Source organism: Bombus vancouverensis, chromosome 6, assembly GCF_051014615.1.
Source record: "Bombus vancouverensis nearcticus chromosome 6, iyBomVanc1_principal, whole genome shotgun sequence".
In the NCBI taxonomy this organism is placed as follows: Eukaryota; Metazoa; Arthropoda; class Insecta; order Hymenoptera; family Apidae; genus Bombus; species Bombus vancouverensis.
Window position 1 is genome coordinate 7971141 of NC_134916.1, and position 25823 is coordinate 7996963.

Here is a 25823-nt window from a genome sequence, read left to right on the forward strand (position 1 = left end):
AAACCATAAAGCATCCACTTTTTGAGTCCAAAACGTCAACATAGAAGACAAAATTTTTGTTCTGCTCATGCATGACATGCTATGAATGTCTCAGACAGAGATACTTCACCTATCTCCGTCTATCTCGTAAGAACTTTGTTGTCTTCCATGTTGATTTCTGACGACTCAATTTTTGAGCGATTTTCCCTACCGTGTGAGACCGGTTTATATGATTGCGTTTCATACAATACCTTTCTCCTCCCTCTCATTATTACATTCAGATATTTATGTATGATAATATAATGATATTAAACATAAATTAAAGTTAAATTAGATTTTAGAGCGAAAATAGCAACAATAATAATAATATACTTTTATTAATTAATACGCCATGCATCATAAAACTTTTTTTTAACTTCATTGTTTCAACATATGTTTTACAGTTATTATGTTTGTTCTGAAGGATTTTCTAATCCTAGAAATATTTTCGGTTTATGGTTTTAGAAAAGTCCTTAGGTTTATTATGCGCTCTTAGAAATACCGGAGAAAGCTTTGACCTAACGGAAACATCCGGGTTTTCCCTTAAACAATGACATCAACTAGCAACAGGTAGGAGGTTTCCTTCCCCTCTCATCACTCATTAGCATTGACTAGAACCAATAGGCATCGCAGATCGTTCCCTCACCTTACTAACGAAAAGTGTGAGCAACGAATCCGCTTTCTTCGCTCAACAAACCACACTCACACCGAGCTTTCCTCCGCAATTGCATGAGAGCGAAAAGTCAGTCTGTTCAGTTGCTACTTCTGCTACATCAGGGAAGTTACCTTCTTGTTATATTCAACTGTAAAGGCCTTGCTCTACTACGAAAGAACATTCAGTGCTCATCTATCGGAGTGTCATACTTCAAAGTTTCGTCTACGGCATTTACATCATACGTACCGGTGTAACTCTTTAGTGTATTAAGTGTTGGAAATATAAATTTTATTTACCTGTTAATCGCAGTGTTATACTACATCAGTCACCTCTATTATCCCACGAGAAATAAGGGGATCGATCTGTTCGTGGTGTCGATTCTTATAATCGTAACGGGAATTTACGACTCCCGCTGACGCGCTTCCTCGCGATCGCGTCTCCCCGCGATAGATCGAAAATACATGGTACTTCGAGCCGGATCACGTGCCATTGAAAAGTGCACTTACCAGTGACCATGCAGTGTCACGTGAAACCAACATTCCATCGACTTAATCACCTAACCAAACGAGCAGTCATCGGAAAGGAACTCCTCCCTCGTTAAGCATATACGCGACCGCACGCCGCACAGTATCGAGTAGCAACCGATTCCCGGACCAACGTCCAGTTCTTGAAGGTAAGACCGTTCAAGCTATTAAACTAAAACATGGCCTTAATCGGCCAATTGACCGGCCTTGGCTCTGAATCTTGAATATCTTTACTTGTTACTTTATTTTCCTTGTCTTTGTCTTTGGATTCATCCTTTTTCTTCAATAATTTCCTTATTGTCATCTCCTCTGTTTTCTTCAGCTTTATTTACTGTATCTTCAGGAACAGTCTGTTCTTCAAGAATAATTTCTTCAGTCCCGGGTTCCTTACGAGTTTCACATTACGGCTTATCTTTACTTTATCCGTAGTTGTGTTACGTAATCTGTAGGCTTTTGATTCTTCCGAATATTCGACAAACCTTAATTTTTCTGCTTTCTCGTCTATTTTTCTTCGACACTCTTGAGGTATATGTATGTCGGGTTTACATTAGAATTAGGGTTAGGGGCGTGAAGCGAATCTTCGTTTGGATTACACGTCGTCGTTATGCAATAGAGAAGACATTGGCTAGTGCAAATACGATTACCATAGAACCGGACAAGTAACCGTGGTAATTAGATACTCGAGAAACTAATGACAATGATCCTAGGTTCAGTAACGAATCCGCGGACAACGGGACGGTAGTCGTACGCACTCGCAAAAATCTAAGTCGGATTCTGTGTTAATGTTCGCTGACCGTAAGGCGTTAATCCTTTTTGTCGATGAGACCGCAAGAGAGAGTGACTTTCCGTCCCGGTGATACCTCAGAGGAAAACTATGACGGGGTGTGTCTAAGGACACGAGGTCATCGGATTCGTCGGGGATATCCTACGTTCGGAAAGTAAGGGAAATTGACGTTGCTGCTAATTGGCCAATCTCCATATCGGTAGTTAGAAAAGGATGCTAGCCGCCCTTGAGGGAAGGTTGCTAGTAGGAGACGTCGTTCGTGGAAAAATAGGTCTCTCCTGTCTTCCTGTAACTGGGACAAAGACTGTGTATCTGTTGAAGGATTTTAGGTAACTAGATATTAGTGTTTATAACGGTCCTCGGGCTAGCCGATCACGTACTGCGGAGACGCGTCGGCATCTGGTAAACATCCTGCCTGGAAAATAGGATCTGCGTGTGGCGAGCCACGGGACAGAAACCGTTGGAATGTTTACTGTCACGTGTCGCTACAAATCTTTCTTTTAAGGAGAGCTATAGGGTTACTCAATGCCTTTGTTAGATGGAGAGTTCGTCCCGTTGACCGCGGCCACGTTCGGCAACTAATTGTCGCCTTGAGCCCAAGCTCACTGTCACAAGTCTCAAACAAATACAATTGGGTAGAATGACGGCAAATCGTTTAATTACAACTGTAGGTTTTAATTACAATGTTTCTATGGATTTTCCCGAGGTTTCAGAGGGAAGGCACCGGTGTCCTCTTATCTCCGACATGTACATATTCCATAGTACCAAAAGAACGAAGATGTTTGACGTCGGGTAGTTCAGAGTACCATGATTCATACGGCGTCTTACCTGTGTGTTTTGTAGATAAGATATTTTGCAGCTGGCTGTGTGTATTGTTTCACCCCAATACTTCCTGTCCATGTCGGCATCAATAAGCATACATTTAGCCATTTCTATTAATGAACGATTCTTCCTTTCAGCCACTCCGTTTTACTGCGGCCAGTATCCTGCTGTATATTGAATCTTTATACCTGAATTATGTAAATAACTCCTTAGATTGTTGCTGACGTATTCCTTTCCTCGATCCGATCTTATTACTTTAGGTATCTTGTTTAATTGATTTTTCATTAGTTGTACAAATCCTTTAACGCATTTCGTGGTTTCATCTTTTGTTTCCATCAGATATATTTTTGTGAATCATAGTTAAAATATACTTTTTTTACTTGGTGTTACAGTCTTAATTGGGCAACATTAACACAGAATCCGACTTAGATTTTTGCGAGTGCGTACGACTACCGTCCCGTTGTCCGCGGATTCGTTATTGAACCTAGGATCATTGTCATTAGTTTCTCGAGTATCTAATTACCACGGTTACTTGTCCGGTTCTATGGTAATCGTATTTGCACTAGCCAATGTCTTCTCTATTGCATAACGACGACGTGTAATCCAAACGAAGATTCGCTTCACGCCCCTAACCCTAATTCTAATGTAAACCCGACATACATATACCTCAAGAGTGTCGAAGAAAAATAGACGAGAAAGCAGAAAAATTAAGGTTTGTCGAATATTCGGAAGAATCAAAAGCCTACAGATTACGTAACACAACTACGGATAAAGTAAAGATAAGCCGTAATGTGAAACTCGTAAGGAACCCGGGACTGAAGAAATTATTCTTGAAGAACAGACTGTTCCTGAAGATACAGTAAATAAAGCTGAAGAAAACAGAGGAGATGACAATAAGGAAATTATTGAAGAAAAAGGATGAATCCAAAGACAAAGACAAGGAAAATAAAGTAACAAGTAAAGATATTCAAGATTCAGAGCCAAGGCCGGTCAATTGGCCGATTAAGGCCATGTTTTAGTTTAATAGCTTGAACGGTCTTACCTTGAAGAACTGGACGTTGGTCCGGGAATCGGTTGCTACTCGTTACTGTGCGGCTGTGCGGTATAATAAATATACATGTTTATTTTATAAGATATAATAGTTTATCTATAGGTGTAATCTGTTTGTGATTCTGTTTGTGAGCGATGATGGTGTTCAATTAAATTTGAGCTAGCACAGGACGTCTGTGAAGAATTTTAAAACGATATGGTATATTCTATATGGGTATAAATAATTTCTTAAATTTCTGCAAAATAATACATAAAATAAGTCTTATCATATGTGTATAATTAAACAACGCGCAATTAACAGTCATTTTTACTTTTTATTTGTTTCTTCTTTTATTCTCCTTTTCTGAGAAATTGGACGACCAACTAGGAACTAATTGTGAAATCGTAGAATAGTGTCTAGGATTTCTTTACTAAAAGAATTGCCTAGGACTCAGTTTTCGTGAAAGGATTTATATGCGCTTTCGTGAGACATTGACAAACGGATTCAACATCGGCGCGTTCCTGCGATTTCGTTAACCCTTATTTGCCACCCCTGGAGTCTCTACAAATTGTAACTGTGATGTGTGTTGTATAATTCATTTTTAAAACGTACAAGCCGTGTGAAATAATTGTAAGCTAGTGACATAGTAGTTAAAATTCTTATAGATCAAAATCTATTGCGGAGCGGGTGAGGGAGAGGGGCTACCACCCTGGGAGGACCGGCCAGCGGGGACGCAGCAGAGGCCGTGGATGCGTCTCGGCGAGGTGCGCTAGGGCCGCCGCGCCCTCAGCTGGGGTTTGAAACTTAGGCGCTGGCAAGTCCAGCGCCCCGGGACCGCCAAGCAGTTCGGTTGGGGATCCGGACGGGCTTGCACGGCGGTCCCGGCGACAGGGCGCGATGTGACATGGCCGCACACCGCGCCATTAGCGGATGTATTATAGTACGCGAGGGGGCCCGGTGTGTCGCTCGTAGCGATTCCCGTGCCTCCTCGATCGCAACAGGGACGGTCATCGTGGAGGTTTTAGTCGGTTGGAGTCCGACACTACCAGGCCGTTTTCCCCCAAAAGCGGCCTGGTGTCCGTGCGGATTTCCTCCACGTAAAAAAAAAAAAAAAAGATCATGATCTATACAACGCATTGTATTACGATCAAGCTTCGATTGTTTCGATTTGTAATCTATTTATTACGTAAAATTAAAAAACCATAGAATCTCTAACACTGGTATTACATTTTCATGGTACAACTTTTACATTACTGGTACAACTTTTTCATTATTTCATTTGTTTATAAAACAACGTAGGCATCACCGCAAAGGAAAAATATTGCGTCATAAAATGAGATAATTCATGAAACATGTTGATCGCGATGACAGTATTATTAATTTCCTTATCGAAATTTAATACCTTTAATATGCAAAATAAATATATTACATTCGAAAGCGACACAAAATAATATAAAATTCAAATAAGAAAAATCTCGAGGCCCTGGACCACGTCCAGGAGTAGATCTTCGTTCCTTTCCTTGACTTCCCATCTTGGCGGTGGGCGCGCACGTCCCACCCTCGGAGCCGTCCAGGAACTCCTCGAACGCTACCCATCCGCAGTTGGGCGACACGTACACGCCCACCACCACCATTCTTGCCCACTCGACCGCGACGTACCCGTTGCCGCGCTCCACCGGGACCCCGTAGGCGGGTGCTTCCAGCACTGATGTCCAGGTGACGGCGACTATTTCGTCCGTATCTCTGGTCCAGTCCGGAGCGTCCAGCACCCTATACGGTTCGGCCACCACCGCTAGGGCGACTGCGTTCTCCCTGATAGTTTGAAAGAGCAGGTCTTGCGCCCTTCTTGACCGTCCCATCGTACCTAAGAGGTTAACCTTTCAAAACTATTCTATATATCATCTATATGTCAACCCTAATTTCACAATTTATGGTCAATGGTCGAATAAACAACACGTATATACATCTTCTAAACGTATCTTTATTTATTCTTTAGTCTCCTAAAAATTAAATTATAATTAATTCAAATTATATTGCATTACGTATTACCTGTTATATCATTTTATACTCTCTTTTAATTCCTTTTTTACCTATGTCAACTTCCACGCGTCTAACTTACGATCTTTATACATATTTCACGATTTTCACAAAGTTAACCCATGTTTCGATAAACTCCCACGCTAAATCAACATCGTTATTACGTTTTCTTCTTCATCTTTCGCACCTCCAGATTAGATATGCGTTTATTTCATTTACGCATCTTTATTACACACCTCGTCCTTTCACCCTATACTTCAACGTTTTTATCACTACCTGCTTTACGCAAAACGCTTTTCAAACACTTTCACTGACGCTTTCATTTACACGTTCTTATTTACACATTCACGCTACTTCTCCCTGCTACTTCTTACTTTATTTCACACTTTTTCTTCCACGCTTGCACGCAGCCAACGAGGTATTCAAGAGATTTCTCATTGTCAGCGATAAAACAAGCTGTTTTCCTTCTTCTCATTAGTCCTCCTGCTGCTCCTCGTCGTTATTCCACTTGCCACAGCCCACTTCTCCAGATGGATCGTCCAAACATGCTCGCCGCCAATTTATACTAAAGGAAACAAACCGGCATAACTTATAACCTATGATATGACACCTAGAATTACCTTTCGTCTATTATATTTATCTTAACCCTTTTATGGCTATATCAACCTGCGATAGATATACACTTATGCTAAACTTCCAGATACGAAAATATCTTACACAGTCTCCACCATGCGAAAGATTTCGCAACTATCAAAAATACGCTCGTAAGACAGCCGAGAGTCACCGCGGACAAGATGTCAGTCATGAAATACGTAGAGCTCAGATCGTCCATCACTCCCCGTTTACAATAAACTATTCCGGTACTTTCGAAATTTAAATTTAACCCGTATAAAAGACCCGATTAACGTATCGTCCTTGTTCTATCCTATCGCGACGACATAGTCTTATTTCTCTATGGTCTTCCATATAGTTTTAGCAGAGCTACTACTATCCCCTAACTAGACCCTTAGGGAAGTAAAACTTTGAAAAATTATAAGCAGCAAGTATGTAATTACAGTAGCCAGTAAAATTCGAAATAAGTGTAAATCTAAGATATTACATTCTTACATTCTATAATATTCTTCTATATAAAAAAAAACTAACTTTCCCTCGTATAATTATATTTCACGATTTTATATATATATATATATATACACTTGCGTGTCAATGTTCATGCATTGATCGGTATTTGTATTTATATAGTATTACAGCTTGAAATTCACGCGTTGCATATACCGGTTATCGTTTAAACTTTTGAAAAATTAAAGTTGACATCAAGAATTAATAAATAATTGTATGTAGTTTTTTGTACACTGATACGCTAATTCTGCAACGTTCGATATTATTTTATAAAGGGGAGAAAAATGTTTAAAAAGTATGTATGACGTTTTGTCTCTTATAAGAACATAACCTTTTTCTAACAATAATAATATAATGATATTGCTTGCTATATCTTATTAGATTCGACGAAAAAGATAGTGTTTCTGGTATACAACAATTGAAATCATCGGTTCAAAAAGGAATTCGTTCGAAGCTTTTGGAGCTTTATCCTCACTTAGACGGTCATATAGATGCTATCGTTCCAAAGAAAGATGCTTTTCGAATTATAAAATGGTAAGCTATCTCAAAAGTAATGGATTTTACGTTTAGTATTACATGATTTTGTTTATGTTTATTTTGTGATTAGTCACGACCATATAGAGATTATAGTAAATGCGGCAGGAGATCTTTTGTTCTTTCGTCAACGTGAAGGACCTTGGATGCCTACTTTAAGATTGTTACACAAATGTAAGCGATATCTTCCTACGATAAATAAGACAAAACAAAGTTTGATTAATAGAAAGTTAATTTCAAACAAAATATTGTTGTATTTTACAATTTATTTTGCTTCGACACAAAATTTAAACATTCTAGACCCATTTTTTTTACCAATGGAACAAGTTGATAAAGGTGCTATCAGGTTTGTTCTTAGTGGAGCTAACATTATGTGTCCTGGTTTAACGTCGAAAGGTGCAAAGATGACACCCGTAGAAAAGGGAACAGTCGTTGTATCCTTTGTTGAAATAACTAGAATGAGCTTGTTTACCAATTTCCAAAATTAATTGAGCATATTAAATTCTTAACTTGAAATATAGGCTGTTATGGCAGAGGGCAAGCAACATGCTTTAGCTGTGGGTGTTACTACATTGTCAACAGATGATATGTAAGTAAAAGAAACCTAGTATAGAATATGTGAAAAATATGAAGACTGCTCTGTGCGTTATAACAATGTAATTTACAGAGTTAAGGTGAACAAAGGAATAGGCATAGAAAATTGTCATTACTTAAACGATGGACTTTGGCAAATGAAATCTGTGAAATAGAAGACTGATGTACATTACCCAAGGTGTATTATACGGATATATTGATTGTTGTATGAATGCACTTTGTAACATTTTTGAAGATGAGATGTGCTGTGAAGTGATAATTCCAATTACGAAATTACTCTCATAAATAAAAAAGAAAAATTGTCAATGCATCTTTATTGTACAAACTGAATGTATATGACAAATTTATTATAACTGTTTAAATGCATCGATATTATTTAAATGTAATTTTATAGTTTACATAAAATCAAGAGAAATCTATAAGGGAATAGATAGAATAGTATACGGTTATAAAAAATAATTAACCAGATCCTGATTTAATATCTGCTTGGCCTTCTTGATTTTCTGAAGGAACGGAACGTTCATTTTCACAATGTCCCGATGCTGGAGAGTAAGATGAATTACTAGCATCGGAAGTTGGTGCGGATGCGTTGCTTGAACCCGGTACGTTGTTATTAGTAGTATTATTTTCGCCAACGGCATGAGGAGATTGTGGATGGTAATGAGGACTGTGCGGGCTGTGAGGACCATGGGCGTGAGGACGGCCCATAGTATGTGGTGAATACTGCGAATATGGTTGATGGTAATACGGATGTGCGTATTGAGGATATGGTTGATGATATGGTTGTTGTTGAGAATAAGCATAGGATGGATGAGGAGGTCTTGGAGCTAGTGGAACATTTTGAGCCTGCTGAGTAGGTGGTTGATATTGCTGACTGTAACCTTGATTCGGTGGAATCATTTGCGGTGTATGTGGATTAGAAACTGGTCCTTGAGGTGGAAGCACCTGTGTCCCCTGGGTTCCTTGATGAGGCGGTATCGAGTGATTAGCTAACATTCCTTGTTGATGAGGATTATGTTGTATAGGAGGAGCTGGCGAAGAAACAGGAGGCATATTCGGCGTATTTGCAGTTGCATTTGCATTTGCATTTGCAGGTGCATTAGTGTTAGCAGAAACTGCTGCTGTAGTAGTAGTAGTAGCAGCAGTAGTAGTGGTAGTAGTAGTGGTAGTAGTAGTAATAATAGGTTGCTGTGATTGTAAAGAAGATGGTTGTGATTGTTGCGTCGGTGGCTGCTGTTGTTGTTGTGGATGCTGTTGATGTTGAGTTGGTGGTGGTGGTGGCGGTTGCTGTTGATGTTGAATTGGTGGTGGTTGTTGATGATGTTGAGTTGGTGGTGGTGGCTGCTGTTGTGATTGCGGTTGTGAAGACGGTGGTGGTGGTTGTTGTTGTTGCTGCTGCTGTTGTTGTGCTGCTGGTGGTGGTGGTGGTGGTGGCGGCGGCGGAGTTTGTTGTTGTTGCTGCTGCTGCTGTAGTGGACTAATAGTTCCACTGTACATTCCAGAATTAGATGTATGTTGATTAGAATTTCCTTGAGCTGATGAAGGTTCTGCTTTATTTTCAGTATATGGTGGTGAGGATGTTTCCTTTTTAATTTCATTATTAAGTTTTTCAGTTCCATTTGTCTTTTTATCTATTGCATCATGATCAGGAACCTACGAGGAAATAGCAATGCGTAACGATACTTGTGCATCAATAATAACAATTGTTACAGATAATACTTACATCGGATGGTGTTTCATCGTTAATAGGAGCAGGAGTTGGAGTAGGAGTAGAATTTGGAGTTGATTCACTGGATGCAGGTCCATCCGAGCGATTTTCTTCTGCACCTTTTAATCTATCTCGCCTAAGTGCTTCGTATTGTCGTTCCACCATCTTATTGAATGTTTCTTCATCTACAGCTGGTTTACAATGCTAAAAGAGGCATGTTTGACTTCGGTATTTGAATAATTATCAAATAATAATTAATGGAACATATCTTATTAAAAATGATAACCTACCTTCTTCAATTCTTCTTGAAATATTTCGCTTGTCTCGATAAATTTACGTTTCTTTGCTTCAAATTTTTCTTCTATTTGTTGTAATTCAGCTTCGAGCTTTTTCTGTAACATGTAATGCCATGATATAGTAGATAAAATAATATATATTATATTAATATAATTAAAAATTAACTTCTTTTTTATCATATATATATACCTGATGCATTGTTAAAGATTGTACTTGACGGCGTAATACTTGCATTCGTTGTGTAGTAACAACTGAGCGAACATCCGGCACTACAGTATCACTAAATATCTCGTTAATAAGACGATGGTTTCGAGTATATCGAGAGTACGCAACATGTTTTACGGAATATCCATCATCTTGATCTGCAAAATAAAAAAATCATTTATATAACTTTTACTTGTCCGAATTATATAAATTTATATACCATCATCATCTTCTGCAGGTAAAATATCTATTCTTCTATCTTGCGCTGCTTGTCCTTTGGTACTGCCTGAAGAACGTTCATGACTTTCTCGATCATCATTATTTTGTTGTGCGGCACATAATGCTATGATAAAAATAATGATATATTGTACTAAGAATGTAATATAAATAAGTAGTGTACTTATTTACTTACTAATGTAAAATATTTACCAGATTTTCCTCTATTTTTAGCTGCGATGTAAGCTAAGTACGCAGGCGAATTGTGATAAGTTTTTAAACTTTTCTCATATTCAACCTATTGAAATTCAAGTAGTATTAATATCTAGTTTTACAGTTGTATAAAAATAATACCCATATATATGATCTTTACCTTTTCAGCTTCATATTCTTCGATAAACTCTGTTTTATCCTCCTCTGGTAAATCTCTCCACATCTGTCCAATAATCTTTCCTATTTCCCATAATTTTAATTCTGGATTTTGAGCTTTCACTTGATCCCAAACTTTTCTACTATATCTCATATAAGGCATAAGAGGTTTTTCTGGTGGCTTGGGTGGTTTGGGCATACGAGAATCAGCCTACTCGATATTAGCATAAAATAAAATTTTGACAGATTTACAAAAATAGTGTTACAATTTCAACATGATTTTATTAGATATTTATATTATATATTTAAAAGGTACGTACGTTTGTATTTTTCCCAACTTTTTGTGGTGTAAATCCTGGATGACTATGAGGCGTTTGAATGAATGGGCTTTGTGCATCTTTCTATAGATTGTTATAAAAATTAGCTTTACATTTTGAAACGTGTATAAGCTTATTTACATAAGAAATTTACTTACGCTATTAGTTGAACTACTGCTACTTCCACCAGAAGCTCTGAGTCTTTCTGAAATGTAGTTAATATATATATATAACTTTTTTCTTTTTCTTTTTTTAATACGTACAGATTAAAAAGGAAAAACGGTATTTGATATAATTAAACAATTTAAGGTTAACAACACTTACGATTAGATGCAACAATATTTGAAGTAGCCATTGCCACTTGCTTATAGTTTGGAGGTAAAGCCATTTTGTACGTCAATGAGTCTTATTTTCTTAAAGGTATAACGAACACGCTCAATAACGTATAAATATTATTAACATTTGTAACGTTTGTAATAAAAAAAAGAATTGTAGCGTGTTCCGAATTTCAAGAGATTCACTCAATCATATTACTGTGACATCACAATTGTAGACAATGCTTCTTATACCGCCATAGAAATATCTTTTTTTTTTCTAGCCTTAAACCAAAATTGTAAAGTTTGTCGAACGACTCGAGTGAGTTGTAGGGAATGAGAATGATCACGTGATGTATTGCAACGGGTTCAACCATTGGCTACTAATTGTTAGTTAATTGCTGATGTTCATAAACAATTTCGCATTACTGTAGTAAACTTATCAAATTAATATCTTAATTTCCACTTTTGTATTGACCAATCTTCACTTAAGAGATTAACGTCTTAAAAAAATTGATTTCACATGGTGGAAGAATTAGGCACTATGTTCCTAGTTTATTTTTCGCTAACTTGTACATAGAATTCTTAAATAACCAATACTTTTCAATAACTTTTAACATCTGCTATGGTGCAGATATTACCTCGTAATTATTAATTTGATCTTATTTACGACCAATTCATGACGATGATCTTTTTATAATTGTACATCAATGCTTATAACAGTTTATAATAATTTATATTACTACCAACTTGTTAAAACCACTAAATATATGTCACTACAGTTGTAAGTTAAGCCTAATTTTTCTAGTTCTCATAATTCGTTGACAAACGAAAGCAGATATTTAATATCGTATTTATTCTATATTCGCGAGAATGCCATCATTATTTCTATCAGCCTTGAAAATTAGTTTCACGGAGTGTCATCGATAAGTACGCGTTACATTTATACGTGTATTATAATCTGTGATCATCGGTATTTCACTTACTTATACTCGTTATTTCCGGTTTATTCACTCGAATTCGCAAACAGTATTTCGAGTTATTGCAACAAGTAAAATATTTATTTACAAATGCGTATACATATATTGAATAATATACTGACTTATGTACATACTCTTATAAAGAATTCTTAATGATTACATTTTACTGGTTTCAATGTAATATTTATAAGTTACTCATTCGGACATTTACAAAAATTATTTTCGATTAAAATAAGTATTGATTTCAAAGAATACATTATAGATTTTGTTTCCCTTTCAAATCGATGCATTGTTGGTATAGCATATATGGCAATGCTTAATATTTAGTTTTGATTCATTTTATATTGCAACATAATGCAATTCTATATGTGAAAGCATAAAGAATATAGGAGATTTTAAGTTATTTTTTACATTATGAAAGCAATACATATGATGGCAGTGAGCAAATTGGCAGTGTTAATCATTTTTTTCCAAAAATAAATTAGGGTAAAATCTTAAAGCTTCAATTGTGTCGTCTCTACATGCTTTTCCTCTTTTTTCTGTTACTAACAGTCTTTCGCGCGCTAAAAGGACTGATATACCCTCTGATTGAGCAAGTTCTTCTGCTGTTAGAGATCCTCTTTCTTTTATCTGTAAAAAATAAATAAAGTTAAGTTTTATACAAAAACTGTTCGGACGTATTTACTTACTAGATCAGCTATAACATCAACTATGACATTATCATCGTGCGATCGAGACTGAAGAACCATAACTCCGCTATCAAACACTCTCAATACTATAGGTAAACCTAAAGATGCTAATTGTCTACTGGCATTTAGTAAATCTTCTGGTGAAAGAAGTTCTAAGCCTCTAGCTCTGTTTACACGACAATAAACATCTGTTAATGTTATCATTCCCCCAACTTCCTGTGGAATGAAATTACTTAAATATTTATCATGTATTATAAATTTAGTAACGATTACTAGGAATATTAACTTTAATTGGCTCTTCTAAAATATTTGCAAGTTGTTTTGCCAATTGCTTGAAATATTCGTTACTACTTTTATACGCATCTCTGGTAACGGGGTCATCAATGCCAAGACTCATTAAATAGGACTTAAATCTAACCGTTTCATCCTCTGTGATGTCTCCTTGTCTCTCCTGCAATGGTCTTTGATTATGAATGTCAATTTTACAAAGTAATCTTGTTGAGATTCACCCGTATTTTTGCCGAAATGGTTTTTGAAATGGAAACCATGTCTTTGGCTACTTCCATGAGCTTCTTAAGATCTTGAAAAGCCATTGATATGCTTTCGTCTGTTGCTTTCTGTTGTTCCTGAAGGCTTCTTTCAATACCTATGATACCGGTTCGTGTCTTTATTTGCGGCAGAGGCTTATTAATGTCTCTGCTACTTTTTGTGTTGCTATCAGGATGTTCCAGAGGCACGATAGGTGTAAATTCCCAAATTCGTCTCGTAATAGCATCGGACAAATGTGTATGAAAATTTGGATCCAAACCTTCTTTAAACGAGAATTTAATATAGTTGCATACGCTATTATCCAACGGACCAGGCATTTTATCTGTAAAGCAAAATGTAGTATTAGCATTATTACGTAGCTTGATTTACAAATATATTTTTTCACTAATTATAATATACCGATTGGAGCTTCAGAAAGGTGTATAACAACTTTTTTACTGCGTCCAAAGGAAAATGGTCCAGGAATTTCTTCCTCGAAGAAAACTATATGACGAAGAGATAACGAAAGGCATGTATGACCGCGTGATATGTCACCAGGTCTTCCCCAAAGAAATCTGTGGCTGGTAAGTACTAATTCACCACTTTCAAAATTTGTCTGTCAAAAAGTTGAAGGTTATGTTTTACTTTGATGTTACGATTAATATACATACCTTGATATCTCCATCGTATATGCATATGCTAACATCGCGTCTTATATAAATTTCATTCGGAAGAAGTCGAGAATCAGCGTATTCAAATCTATTCATTATTTCTGAAGATTAAGATGCAAAATCAAGAGTGTTACAAAGACACGTAGAAAACAGTTTATCTCGGGCATAAACTGTCTTACTGGCAATTTTGACGTATTCTAACCGCAAGATGTCCTTCGATTTCGTTACAATTTACTTTCACTCTAACGCTAAATCGTTGATATATTTTATGTTTTGTTTATCTACGCGTTTTCTAATAGCAGTAATGTAATAGTTGATTTTATTTTCTAAGCTTTTTGCTTTCGACTATTTAATTAGTACTAACAATTGCAATTTTATGTAATTTAAAATATCCACTTCATTTTAAGTAATTTAAAGATTGAAATTGGGATAACTTGCAAAATTATATATGGATATATAGACAAAAATTTATACAGGAATTCAAGGTGATAATCACGAAATAGATGACATTAGTTGTTACTTTAAATATATTTGTTTGGAATTTATTCAGTAAACGAATCGTGTAAATAGAATCGCAACCATGATTAACAATGATCATGTATGTATAGTTAATAGTACGTGATTTTCCGTGTACTTGTTACATTACACGATTGTGTATAGTGATTAACCTTTTCATTTGTAATATATTTTTTTCACAGATTTTAGCGTAAGGTTGTTTTTCGTTTGTTTATAATTAATATAGCATAATGTAATGTGTAACAATACACGTTATACCTTTCACAAGCACAAGCTCGAACGTACCTTACCTTAAGGGATATGTTACTATTATTAAAATTAATAATTTTAAATCTATACAAATTTCCATATACATTTTCCGCTCAATGAATCTATACTTTTAAATATACCGTACTTTTAAATGTAACATGAAGAGATCGTAAAAACTGAAAAGCAAAATTACATACACGATCAAATTGAACTATTTAATGATACATGGGTAATTTATTTTTAGATTTCGTTTAGAAACAAGTAATTGTAGGCAGAATAAATCAAAATTACTTTATCGGAATTGATTTTGTTAAGTTTTCGTTTACATTCGTTCTGTTTATTCTTCTATTGTAAATTGAATAATAGCAAATAAAAAGATTTTTCCAACATACGGGGAGAATTAACTTTATCACGAGAAATAGATTTCTCTTCAGATTCTTAATTAATTTGTTTGTAACTGTTCTTTCCTTAACATCGATAAAACAATAATTATTAAAATTATTAGTAAATTAAAACATTTATTGGTATGGATCGTTGAAAATCATTACCAATACTTCATATATGGTTATTTGAAACGATGCAGCGTCTGTCGAAGTACATAAACGCTTTAACAATTCCCTTAAGTTCATTTAAGCAGGATAGCGTCAGCAACTTGCTTGAACATTTTTATAATCGTTTAAATTTGCACGGTTTTTGATTCGGTTTTTGAATCTGGCGACGGTACGCACGAGCATAATCCGAAATGTAATTAGGAAGGGCTTGGCAAGGATTGTTCTTCATAAAGTTTCACCTTAGTCGATAAGATACAAAGACCAATGCATATACAGGGTGAGGTGAATGTGCCCTTATTATATCACAGAGAGGCGTAACAAAAATATAAAACAATTTAAACTTTATAGTATTTTTGTATGAATCATATACGCTCATGCAACGGCTACGCGTTGCGATTCGTCCTACAATTCTGATCGCGATTTCTAAATTATAAGGCATCGTAATTCCTTTTCTCACGAATCCTGATTTTCTGATTAATCAAAATTTTATACGTGATTAACGATACGATATCTAGAATATAAATCAAGAATATCCTAAAGAACGTAAGATACGAGTGAAACAGCTGTGCCGCGAGAAGATATTATTATATCGGTGTGGTAAAATAAATGATAACGTTTATACAAACATAGAATGTTTCAAGATAGAACATTCTGTGTATAGAACTGATTAACAATGTAAATTATTGAATTGAACTCGCGCGTAATTAAGCAAGAGTATAAGAAAGTACTCTTTGAATATAACCAATAAAACTTATTTAAGACATACATACATATATGCATATCGACGAGTACTATTATTTAGGTGGTTAACTGTATCGTTTGCAGTACGAATCGCATTGGCATTATTATTGTCATCATCACTCCTTTTTCCCTTCTTTTCCCTATCCGATGATCGTTCGTTCTCATCTTATCTTTCACGCTATTCTTTCCTCGCGTTCTCTTTACATTCTCTCGTTTGTTCACGTTCTCTCACTTCCATTTTCTCTTGTCTCTTGCATGCTCCTTTCTTTCCTTCTCTCTCTCTCTTTCTGTCCCCCCGCTCCTCTCGCGCTTCCGCTCCAACTCTACGCTCGCTCTCTTTTATTCTCGTTCGCTCTGTTTCTCTTAATTTCGTCTATAGCTAGCCCCTGACAAAACTAAATTCTGGTAAACGAGAAGCAAGCTATTGAATGCCTTCAATATTGTTCTCTCCCTGTCTCATCGTTCTGCGCCATACGTTCAATGTATTCCAGTTTTTAACAGTAAAACTTAGTAATACGTATCCGTAACATATGCGTACACGGACGCAGACAGACGTACGTGAACAATTCCACTTACGCGTGTGTGCGGGCGCGTGTGCGCCACGTTGGTATTAAGAATAAAAGATCAGTTTTGTGCTGATATACAACAGTGTTTTGAATGGTAATTTCACTTACATGTATACAGATTATACATACGTACTACGTACGGTTTCATGAGTACAAAGTGGAACGCGAGGACGATCCAATTGATTTAGCTTCGTCGCGTCGGGTCATTTTCTTCCATTCTTTTCCTTCTCGTTTTTCTTTTCCGTCTTTTTTTTCATTAAGAGCTATCTACGAGTTGTATTTGAAGGAAAAGAGGAATCGATTGATTTGACTGGATCTGGATCGAACTTGCGATCTAAAATTTCCCTTTATCCGCGAATACCCTCTCTTGATTTTGTACAATTTTTTGAATTTTGAAGAATAAAGAAATACTCGATATTTCGTGAATCGATTGTTGATAGTTCATTTCATCGGCGTTAAAAATCGTTCAAGTTTCGATCGAGGTATGCACGTAATAATTAATCACAATCGTTCTCGCTGACCACTTTGTATGAAACGATGCAGAGATACATATCGTTCACGATGGATAATTTACAAATATAGTTATGGAGTTAATGAGAGTTCAGCGATATTAGTCCCATAGTAAGTTAGCGATAGAAAATATCCTGAATAAGTTCATAAGTATGGATTTAAATAGTCGGCAATTTATGACAAAAAATGTATAATATAGAGTGTAAAATTCTCTCGTAATGTAACTATACATATATATAGATGTTGTATATGTATATATACACGTGGCGTATGAGTAATGTGTACGTGTAATACGAAGAGTTAGGTTTGTTAAATTTTATCGTGTACGAAGAGGTACAAAATTTATAGGTATAGAATAGACTATGAGGTCCGAAAGGCTATCTAATTCGTTCGATTTGCGTTAACGATCCCGTTAGTCGAAGTATCGCGTGGTTTTCCATTTCTGTCGGATCTATAAACGTATCGTTAATTATAAATTAAGATTTCCATGAACATTCTTCTGTATTTCGAACAGCACGCATCATCCAATCACGATGATAATATCAATTAACACTAACGACGAAGAAAATTATTTTAATAAAATATGCATTTTTCATGTCAAATCACAAGAATAATTGTTTTCGTACCTTCTCCTAATTTCAATGACATTCCGCACAAATAATTCCGACCAAATGATAACGCGTCCAATTATATCAAGGAATAATCGAGTATTATCGTAACCTCGAACGTTCGATGGAATTGTAATGGTGCAAATTTTGTAGGATTAAGTCGACGTAAGATTTCTTCTATGAACTGTACCGTGTACGTATAAACAACCGGCAACAGATTTGCATCGACCAAGCATTGCTTGAAGATGGTGTAATTCGGTCATGTGCCAAGTACTGTCACGAACAGGAAAGAGGAGAAAGGAATCGACGTTAACCATTTGATCGTCGAAATGAAATAACAAAAAGAGATGGACAGACTCTCCGAGAAGAAAGAAGGAACAGAAGAAGAAGAAGAGGAAGAGGAAGAAGAAGAAGAAGAAATATGAAAAGGATGATCGTTGGTCGTTAGAGAAGAGAAGAATATAATCAAGAATTGCGATCAATCGTCCACGTTTGGAAAAGAATGCTCTGCACGTCGAGTACGTCGTTAATAAACTCTGTACAAACATTAACAGTTCATTGGGAACAACAACATTTACATCTTGATAAAACCCTGAAACAGAGCTTCCATCGTTCATAAATTTTTCAACGTCGCAATGAATCTTTTAATTGCGGCGCAACATTTCTTGTTTCTTTTACTTGCTCTTTTTTTTCTTTTTTTTTCTTCAATTTCTTTTATTCCTCTGTAACTATGTAGCCAGTCATTCAATGAACAACGAGCAAGATTACAACGATACGCCAGAATAGAGGCACGAAAAAAAAAAAAGAAAAGAAAACACGTTTTCTTTTTTTTTACAAGTATCGTACAAAAACTAATAAATAATCCTGGCGTTAAAGAACACGATGATTATCCGACGTGGAAAAGGGTAATTTTTCTCTCTCGAAAAAGAAACAAACTGCATTCTAACTAATATCAACATAGGTACATACGGAATACATTCAGAAGATGTCTCTGATGGACATTTCTTTATACACGTAAGGAAGGTTCGATTAAGCTTTTCTAAAATGTATCGGTTTATACGTGTATTCCTTTGCAAAGGAAAAGAAACTGAGAAAGAAGAGGAGAACACATTTTTTAATGCCATCGCTAATTCGTACGGGTTGGTTTGTGCATAATTTCGTATGCAATTTGATGTTTAATTCACAAAGGCAGAAAGGATATTCCTTGGCTCTGACATTCGCCGGCCGTATACGATATCTCGATACAAATATTTGAGCCTCGTAGCGAGAATCCAGCGGTCTCGTCACAAAGTTCGTTCGAACCTTCCTCGTGGAGGGACACACGGTATGGAGAACGATGTGGATCCATTTAGAACCTACAGCGATTTGTGCTTGACGATGACTTTTGATATCGATATATCAGTCTGAAATGATTGATATCAGCTCCGTGTTACATCCCGATTCATTCTTACGTTTCTTACAATTTTGCTTGTTTATCTTCCATTTTAACGGTAACCTTGTGTCGTGATTCACGTTGGAGCAAATCGCGTGAGCTTTCATCACGGAGCCGTCAATTCGAATCTTATCATTAGACGAAACAACATATCATGTACATCCATTTAGTACATGTACAATAGGATACGAGTTTGACATTGAGAATTTTATACCATCAAATCGAAAACGATGAATTGTAGATTTTGTTGAATTGTCATGTTTCTGCTTGGAACGTGTCGCCACACGTTTACGAGTGTGCTTCCTCGTTAGAGCATAGAGGAGAACGGTTAAAGAGAGAAAGCTGGACATTCGGTAAAATACTTACAAGTAATCGTAACGTGAATAGAAAAATCTTTCGCATTGAGGCCTTAAGTTTGTCAGCACCCTGTAAATTCACGAATTTATATACAATAAATCCAACGAATTGTACGTGATCGTTTCTTTCAAAGGTCAACAAAATCATCTAGGTTTCTCTCTTCTATATTCTTTTTGTTAATGAAAATAGACTATTAATTAATACTGTATATTATTGGGTTATTCTAAAAGATCACGAAGTTTCGAACGGTCTATTTTAAAAAAACGTAACTTCATTTCCTTCTCAAGCTTCTTTCTCTTGAATGGAAATATTCTCAAAAATAGGAAGACCTCGAAAATCGAAAATGCTTATCAGAATTCTTCTATTTGAAAGATTGAAATTTCTATATCGTAATTTGCAATGTTGCTCTAATTCCAAAGAAAATCGTTGAAGCATGGGAAAGTACCTAATGCTTTTTAAAAGTGAACGGCTGAAAACTCGGACGAATATCAGGATGACTCACTACAACATCGTGTCTACGTAATCCTACCGTTCTCCCAGTATACTTTAAATCCGTGCAGATTTTCGTTCTATTATATATTCGCTTTGCCAACATCCTACGCGATCCTTTCATTTCCTGAGCGGATGCCACATGGCGACAGGGCGTCTTTGAGCAGCCAACATTTGTCGCCAATGGACGAATGCTCGTCCTGCTGACGTAGGTCCCACGATAACGTGTCCGACGGAGTACGGCTTCGAATTTACACCCTGTTCATTGTTTACTTCCGCTACAGTTAGCCTTATCTGTATGTTCTGAAATTAGATTGAAGAAATTAGCATGTCTTTCTCACAATACCTAACAAATTTTATAATTAAAAATTATTCGAAACCTGCAGAATATGACTGGGAACGTTAAAGATAATTGCCTCGTTGAAGATTGGACTTTCTTCTCCCTTTTTCACAGACGTCTTCTTCTTGTGGATCTTTTTGCCTTGTTGTAGCAAGTAAACCTTTGGAACATAGTAAATGCATCATTCAATGATCAATCAGTATCTATGGATCATACGTGATCACAATAATTTCAGTTAGCCTATTTGATTTTGAAAATGTTTAATTTATATAATATAATAAATCTTATCTTCCTTTTTTTGCGTTTATATGTATAGATTCTCAAGAGAACTATTTTGAAGGGGACAATGTACACTTTTCATTAAATGACGTATGAACATTTTTACAGGGTCAGTCTCGTTACTTCTTAGACGCACCTCGGTGCATACGTTGAGATTACAATGAGAAACAAGCACTTTATTACCTTAACGAAGAAATCACCGGGCACGGTACTGACACCATGTAAATTTCTAGCCTTCACAACCACCAGGGTGAGTCTTTCAGCCGTTTGCAAGTAGCTCAAAGAGAACATCAACTCTCCAAGTCTTGGCGTGGGCAAAGCTGATCCCAGAAGTGGTAACCACGTAGTTGCAGGTGCTCTTGAGGCGGGTCCTAGACGTAACCTAGCTTCTCCGATGAGGGATGTTCCATCACCTATACTGGTCTCGTCAGAAAATACCTTAAAAATTTCCCATGCAGATAATATCGCTTATCAAGCATTTTACATATTTCGAGTTACTTTATTTAAAATAACATACTTCAACGAGAAGAGTTCTTCCAGTGGGACCATCGTCCAGGGGGAACAAAAAGTTTTCTTGATAACTAGGCGACGGACTGCCTCTATACAGCCGGGTTTTCACGTGTAATTGTCTATTCGGTAACAGACAAACTCTAAAAGAATAAATAAGTATCGACGGTTAATTTAACTATCCTTCTTTCTATGGTGGATATGTAATATTTAACCCTTTCATGTTTGACGCGTGTACGCAAATTGCGCTTTACAAATTATTCGCTAACTAATAATTGGTTGTGCAATAATAAGCAATAATAATCGAGAAAAACAAATTTTTCACAAAATCTAAGAACTATTCGATCCTGAAACGGTTAAATTTAGATATTTCTACGATCTTTTGCCTGATATAATTCAATCCCGGACCTGGAAATTATTTCGTTCGTCGGATTATTAATCTAATCAGTATCAAACGTAATAAGCTTGACGAAATGTTCAAACCTGGCAAAGGTATCTTGAGCAGGTTGTCCATCCGAGGTGACGAGATCTCTGGCTTCGAGAACGCTGACCGCGAGATCACCCTCGCTATCAGCACCTCGGCCACCCCATCTGTCGTACTGGACACCGACGCACACATGACCGACGACAGGTGCTTCTTCGAGATCGTTTAACACTACACTGGTATCCGAGCATACACTTTCGCAGCTTATTGCCCTTTTTAGGTTCGATTCATCCGGCGGTGGCTCTGGATCCGGGCCCTGAGGTCCACGACGACTTCCGGGATTGATGTCATTGTAATCGTTCATCGTGTAGTTTGTGACAAATGCCTGCGAATGAAATTATATTTAAATAACAGAAAATCGATATATCTGAAAGTGAAATTGTACCTGAGAGAACTTTCGCTTCAATTGCGCTTCCTCCAGTGCGACAAAAAAGTCGTGACTGTTTCGTTTCCTGTGAAATAAGTTGGAGATTAATTTGCTTTTTAAGACAGATCGACCAAGTTATCGTATATCGAAGGCTACCTTAACGAGTCAGCGTCATCGAGTTCGTTGAGTTCATGGATACCGTTCAATCTCTCCATACTTTTTTTTCTTTGCTCGATACTGTTTAAAATATCCTGAAAGTAAAATGATATATACGATGATACGATTCATCGAATAAAGTTTAAAATATAACCAAGATCGATAGTATAGTCGTACCTCTGAGGTTCTCGTGAAGCTTGGGTCAGTCATATACGTGTAAACCTCTTGACTGTGATCTTTAACTAACAACGGCGACGACGGTGGATCTTGTAAACTATTGTACACCTAAAATCGTAAAGAATTAATACGATGATTAAAATTTTAATAATATTCTAACGTCCTCCTAGACTCGACGCATACTACCTCTTGTGCAGTTCTATGTGCCTCTAAATTGAGTTCAGGACTGTAAAGATCGGAGCTACGCCTAGAGCCGTCAGGACCTATCACATCGGAATCGTTCTCCGCGTAAATATCTTGAACTTCATCGTGCAGTCTAGTAGTGGAGTTATCCTCCACCACCAACGACGGAGATCTCGATGGGAAGGTGAAACGTTGAACTTGTTGTGCCGAGGATACGACTGAGCTATAACAACCAAGAACAAAATTGTTAATATTTATTCGTACGAAAACTTCTTCTAGTTCTTTCCTTTCTTTTTTTCTTTTTTTTCTTCACAGAATGATCAATCTGACGTATACTTGTAAAATTCCGAGGCGTCGATGTAGCTGTGAGACGTGACCAATCTGAGAGCGTTGAATATTCTTTCGCCGGTTGTCTGGCCGTTCTTCTTTGGCACATCTTTCGGTGGGTCAGGTGGCGCGGGTGGCGGTGGTATCGGACTGGAAGCTACCTCACTGTTGACCTTCAACGCGTTGATCGATGTTTGAATCGTGTCATCGTAGAGGATGCGATCCTGATCTCGGTGGAGTCCGAGGTCGTTGATCGAGTCGTATATAGGAAGATCGGGTAAGCTCTGAATATATTGCGAGACCTTTTGCAACCCTTGATTCTCGCGAAACAGGTAGCACGGGTTGATATCGTCCTGAAGGCTGGAACTTGTAAAGGGCGTCATCTCGATGCTTTGCATCTCGTTGCTCTTACGATCGAGGTCGTTGCCGAGACTCTGAGTGCTGCGAAGCATCTTGGATAGTTCCTCGGATCCGTATATCGATCCCATGATAGTCTGGCTGGCGGCATTCGAAGAATTCGTCATATCGAAACTGCTTGGCGAGCTTCTCGAATCATTCCGGACATGTTGCCGTATTATGTGATTCCTTTGGACGATGTCGTAACTGCCGTAGCTCGTGTTGTTGTCCTCGTCCCCTTTCCCATCTAGCGTAGCTATAGGTACACCATGTACACCGTACCTAATTCTTGTCGATTCGAGGCCGGTATCGAATTGCCTGTAAGGATTGTGCCTATTCTGCTCTTTCCTCGGTTCTTCCTCGAATTCGTATCTCAATCTTGCGTCGATGTGATTTTGTGAGCCGTACGGTGTCATCTGAATATTCTCATTCGTCATGGTGTTCGGTTTCTCGCCGTCGAATCTAAACGAACCGTGGTCGTTCGATGCTTGATGTAATGCATAATTTTTCATGGGCTCGTTCTGGAAAAGAAAGACCGACGGACCGTTCGACCTCGAAGGAATCGATGCTCTCTGCAACGATGGCGGCGGTGTCAGAGGTACCGGGCCAGCTTCCTGCATTCTCAGGTAGTCTACTGTGCTGGAGGTTTGAAGCGGAGATGGCCTTGGACGTGAAGTTGGCCTTGGTTGAGGTGCTGGTCTCAAAGGCTGCGGTGGTATGGTGCTGCCGGTAGCAGTGCCCAGAGGCGGATGAAGATCTCTATCTACCGGTTCGAATCTGCAAATATAGCAAGTTACGTCGTTTTGAGACGAACAACCCTCTTTCCTCCATTGTATGTTCTTCGTCGAAGCGTTTCTTTACTCTCTTCACGTTTTTTGCTTTATACACGAGTTGTTTTTATTTCTGATTTTTATTTCTCTAAATATGATATTTTTATCACACTGATGATATCCAACGCTCAAATCGCGCAGATATGTATCGTTTCGAATTCGGCGCATATATTAAGCCGAACTGTTCATTTGTCGAATATGAAATATTGGCCGCGTGACGCGCTGCGAGATGCAGATTTGATTTCATATTTCGCAGAAGCGCGGTTTTGGCTCGTTGTCGTGTGAAATATTAGTAAACGACTATCGATTGGCCGATTGCGTAGACATCGCACGCTTACAGGAAGAAAGGGAATTGCGTAATTTTCCCTTCGAATATAAATACTTTAACGATTGTTTCGAGCAAAGATTTATTTAATGTTCGTTGTATGAAACAACGAATGCACGAGGTGGTCGAATAACGTATAGCAACGACAATAATTAAGATTTAGTGCTTTTAATAACGACATTGTTATTCGATTGTAAGTTAGTCGAGCTATCGATGGTTTTAGCCAATTATTTTCCCAGTGCTTGTTCCGGAAAAACTTATCGCTGTGTCATCAAGTGGTCGATCGCATCAAGCAAAATATAAGAAATACGCGGATACCGGCCTATCGCTTCGACAATGTCCTGTGTCGTAATAAAATTAACGCGCGATGGCTCCGCCCTATCGTAATTTACACGGCGATTTCTTCCACGGTTCGGTTAACGATGAAATTCTATTTATTATCTGTCGTGGTTGTTTCGTCCTCGTCGAAGACATAATCGCTTTATCGGTTCACAATGCGCGATATGGCTTTTCATTAACCAACGTCCAGTGAATTAGTAATTTATTAGTAATCTAATCAGGAGTTGATTTCGCAGTTCGTTACCGCAATACCTGGTGAAAGCTCCTTGCGCGTCGAGTCTGAGGTCGCTGTCGCTGTGAAGCAAATGCTGAGATGCATTTCCAGGTTGTCGATATAAACCGGGAATTGTCTGGGCTATTGGATGTTGTGCTTTCACTAAACCAACCTGGAAAATCCATCGTAACGAATCGTCGGAACTTGAACTTTTCGAGTGACAAATCTTAAGCGAATTCTCTATTTCTTTTTAAAGTTTCTATTTTCTTCGTTTTACCAAAGTGTACCTTTTCTTCTCGCGGCGCCCATAACCACGATAGCCTTTGTCGCCATTGCTCGCAGATGTTCCAAATGTTTCTAGCGCTCCATTGCCAGTTGATGCAATACCTGCGGACAATATTCCAAGCAATTGTTATTATTAGTAGCCTCGCTAAAATTACATTAGTATGTTTCGCGTTAGATATCCGTTA

At 37.4% G+C, this 25823-nt stretch overlaps 4 protein-coding genes across 5 annotated transcripts in view; 1 reads left to right on the forward strand and 3 right to left on the reverse strand.

The window, feature by feature from the left end:
• Window positions 1–7059: 7059 nt before the first annotated feature.
• On the forward strand, window positions 7060–8427 carry MCTS1 (malignant T-cell-amplified sequence 1 homolog). Its single transcript, XM_033336295.2, has 6 exons — window positions 7060–7284; window positions 7371–7523; window positions 7597–7697; window positions 7824–7957; window positions 8045–8112; window positions 8191–8427. Exons 1-6 carry the CDS (start codon window positions 7274–7276, stop codon window positions 8270–8272), a joined length of 549 nt encoding a protein of 182 aa, XP_033192186.1. The 5' UTR covers window positions 7060–7273; the 3' UTR covers window positions 8273–8427.
• On the reverse strand, window positions 8415–11859 carry LOC117157936 (uncharacterized). The gene is made up of 10 exons (XM_033336291.2): window positions 11553–11859; window positions 11387–11433; window positions 11232–11312; window positions 10916–11122; window positions 10756–10840; window positions 10547–10669; window positions 10312–10484; window positions 10116–10217; window positions 9841–10029; window positions 8415–9770 (listed from the first exon to the last, which is right to left on the reverse strand). The coding sequence occupies exons 1-10, from the start codon at window positions 11614–11616 to the stop codon at window positions 8577–8579; spliced, it is 2265 nt and encodes a 754-aa protein (XP_033192182.1). The 5' UTR covers window positions 11617–11859; the 3' UTR covers window positions 8415–8576.
• Window positions 11860–12738: 879 nt separating this feature from the next.
• Window positions 12739–14628, reverse strand: Vps36 (vacuolar protein sorting 36). 2 transcript variants are annotated; one of them, XM_033336293.2, is made up of 6 exons: window positions 14411–14628; window positions 14160–14355; window positions 13721–14082; window positions 13630–13662; window positions 13212–13427; window positions 12739–13152 (listed from the first exon to the last, which is right to left on the reverse strand). In XM_033336293.2, the coding sequence occupies exons 1-6, from the start codon at window positions 14504–14506 to the stop codon at window positions 12979–12981; spliced, it is 1077 nt and encodes a 358-aa protein (XP_033192184.1). In that variant the 5' UTR covers window positions 14507–14628; the 3' UTR covers window positions 12739–12978. The 2 variants fall into 2 exon arrangements, with proteins under 2 accessions (XP_033192184.1, XP_033192183.1); XM_033336292.2 differs by having other exon boundaries at window positions 13498–13662.
• Window positions 14629–14755: 127 nt separating this feature from the next.
• The window catches only part of LOC117157935 (uncharacterized), a 71695-nt gene continuing 60627 nt past the window's right edge, over window positions 14756–25823 (reverse strand). Inside the window, exons 3-14 of the mRNA XM_033336290.2 lie at window positions 25641–25740; window positions 25392–25525; window positions 23259–24422; window positions 22926–23145; window positions 22740–22847; window positions 22563–22657; window positions 22425–22491; window positions 22039–22364; window positions 21566–21698; window positions 21232–21486; window positions 20810–20929; window positions 14756–20732 (exon numbers count right to left, since the gene is read on the reverse strand). Coding sequence (XP_033192181.1) covers window positions 20550–20732; window positions 20810–20929; window positions 21232–21486; window positions 21566–21698; window positions 22039–22364; window positions 22425–22491; window positions 22563–22657; window positions 22740–22847; window positions 22926–23145; window positions 23259–24422; window positions 25392–25525; window positions 25641–25740 — 2905 coding nt within the window. The 3' untranslated portion in view covers window positions 14756–20549. The remainder of the gene's footprint in view (window positions 20733–20809; window positions 20930–21231; window positions 21487–21565; window positions 21699–22038; window positions 22365–22424; window positions 22492–22562; window positions 22658–22739; window positions 22848–22925; window positions 23146–23258; window positions 24423–25391; window positions 25526–25640; window positions 25741–25823) is intronic.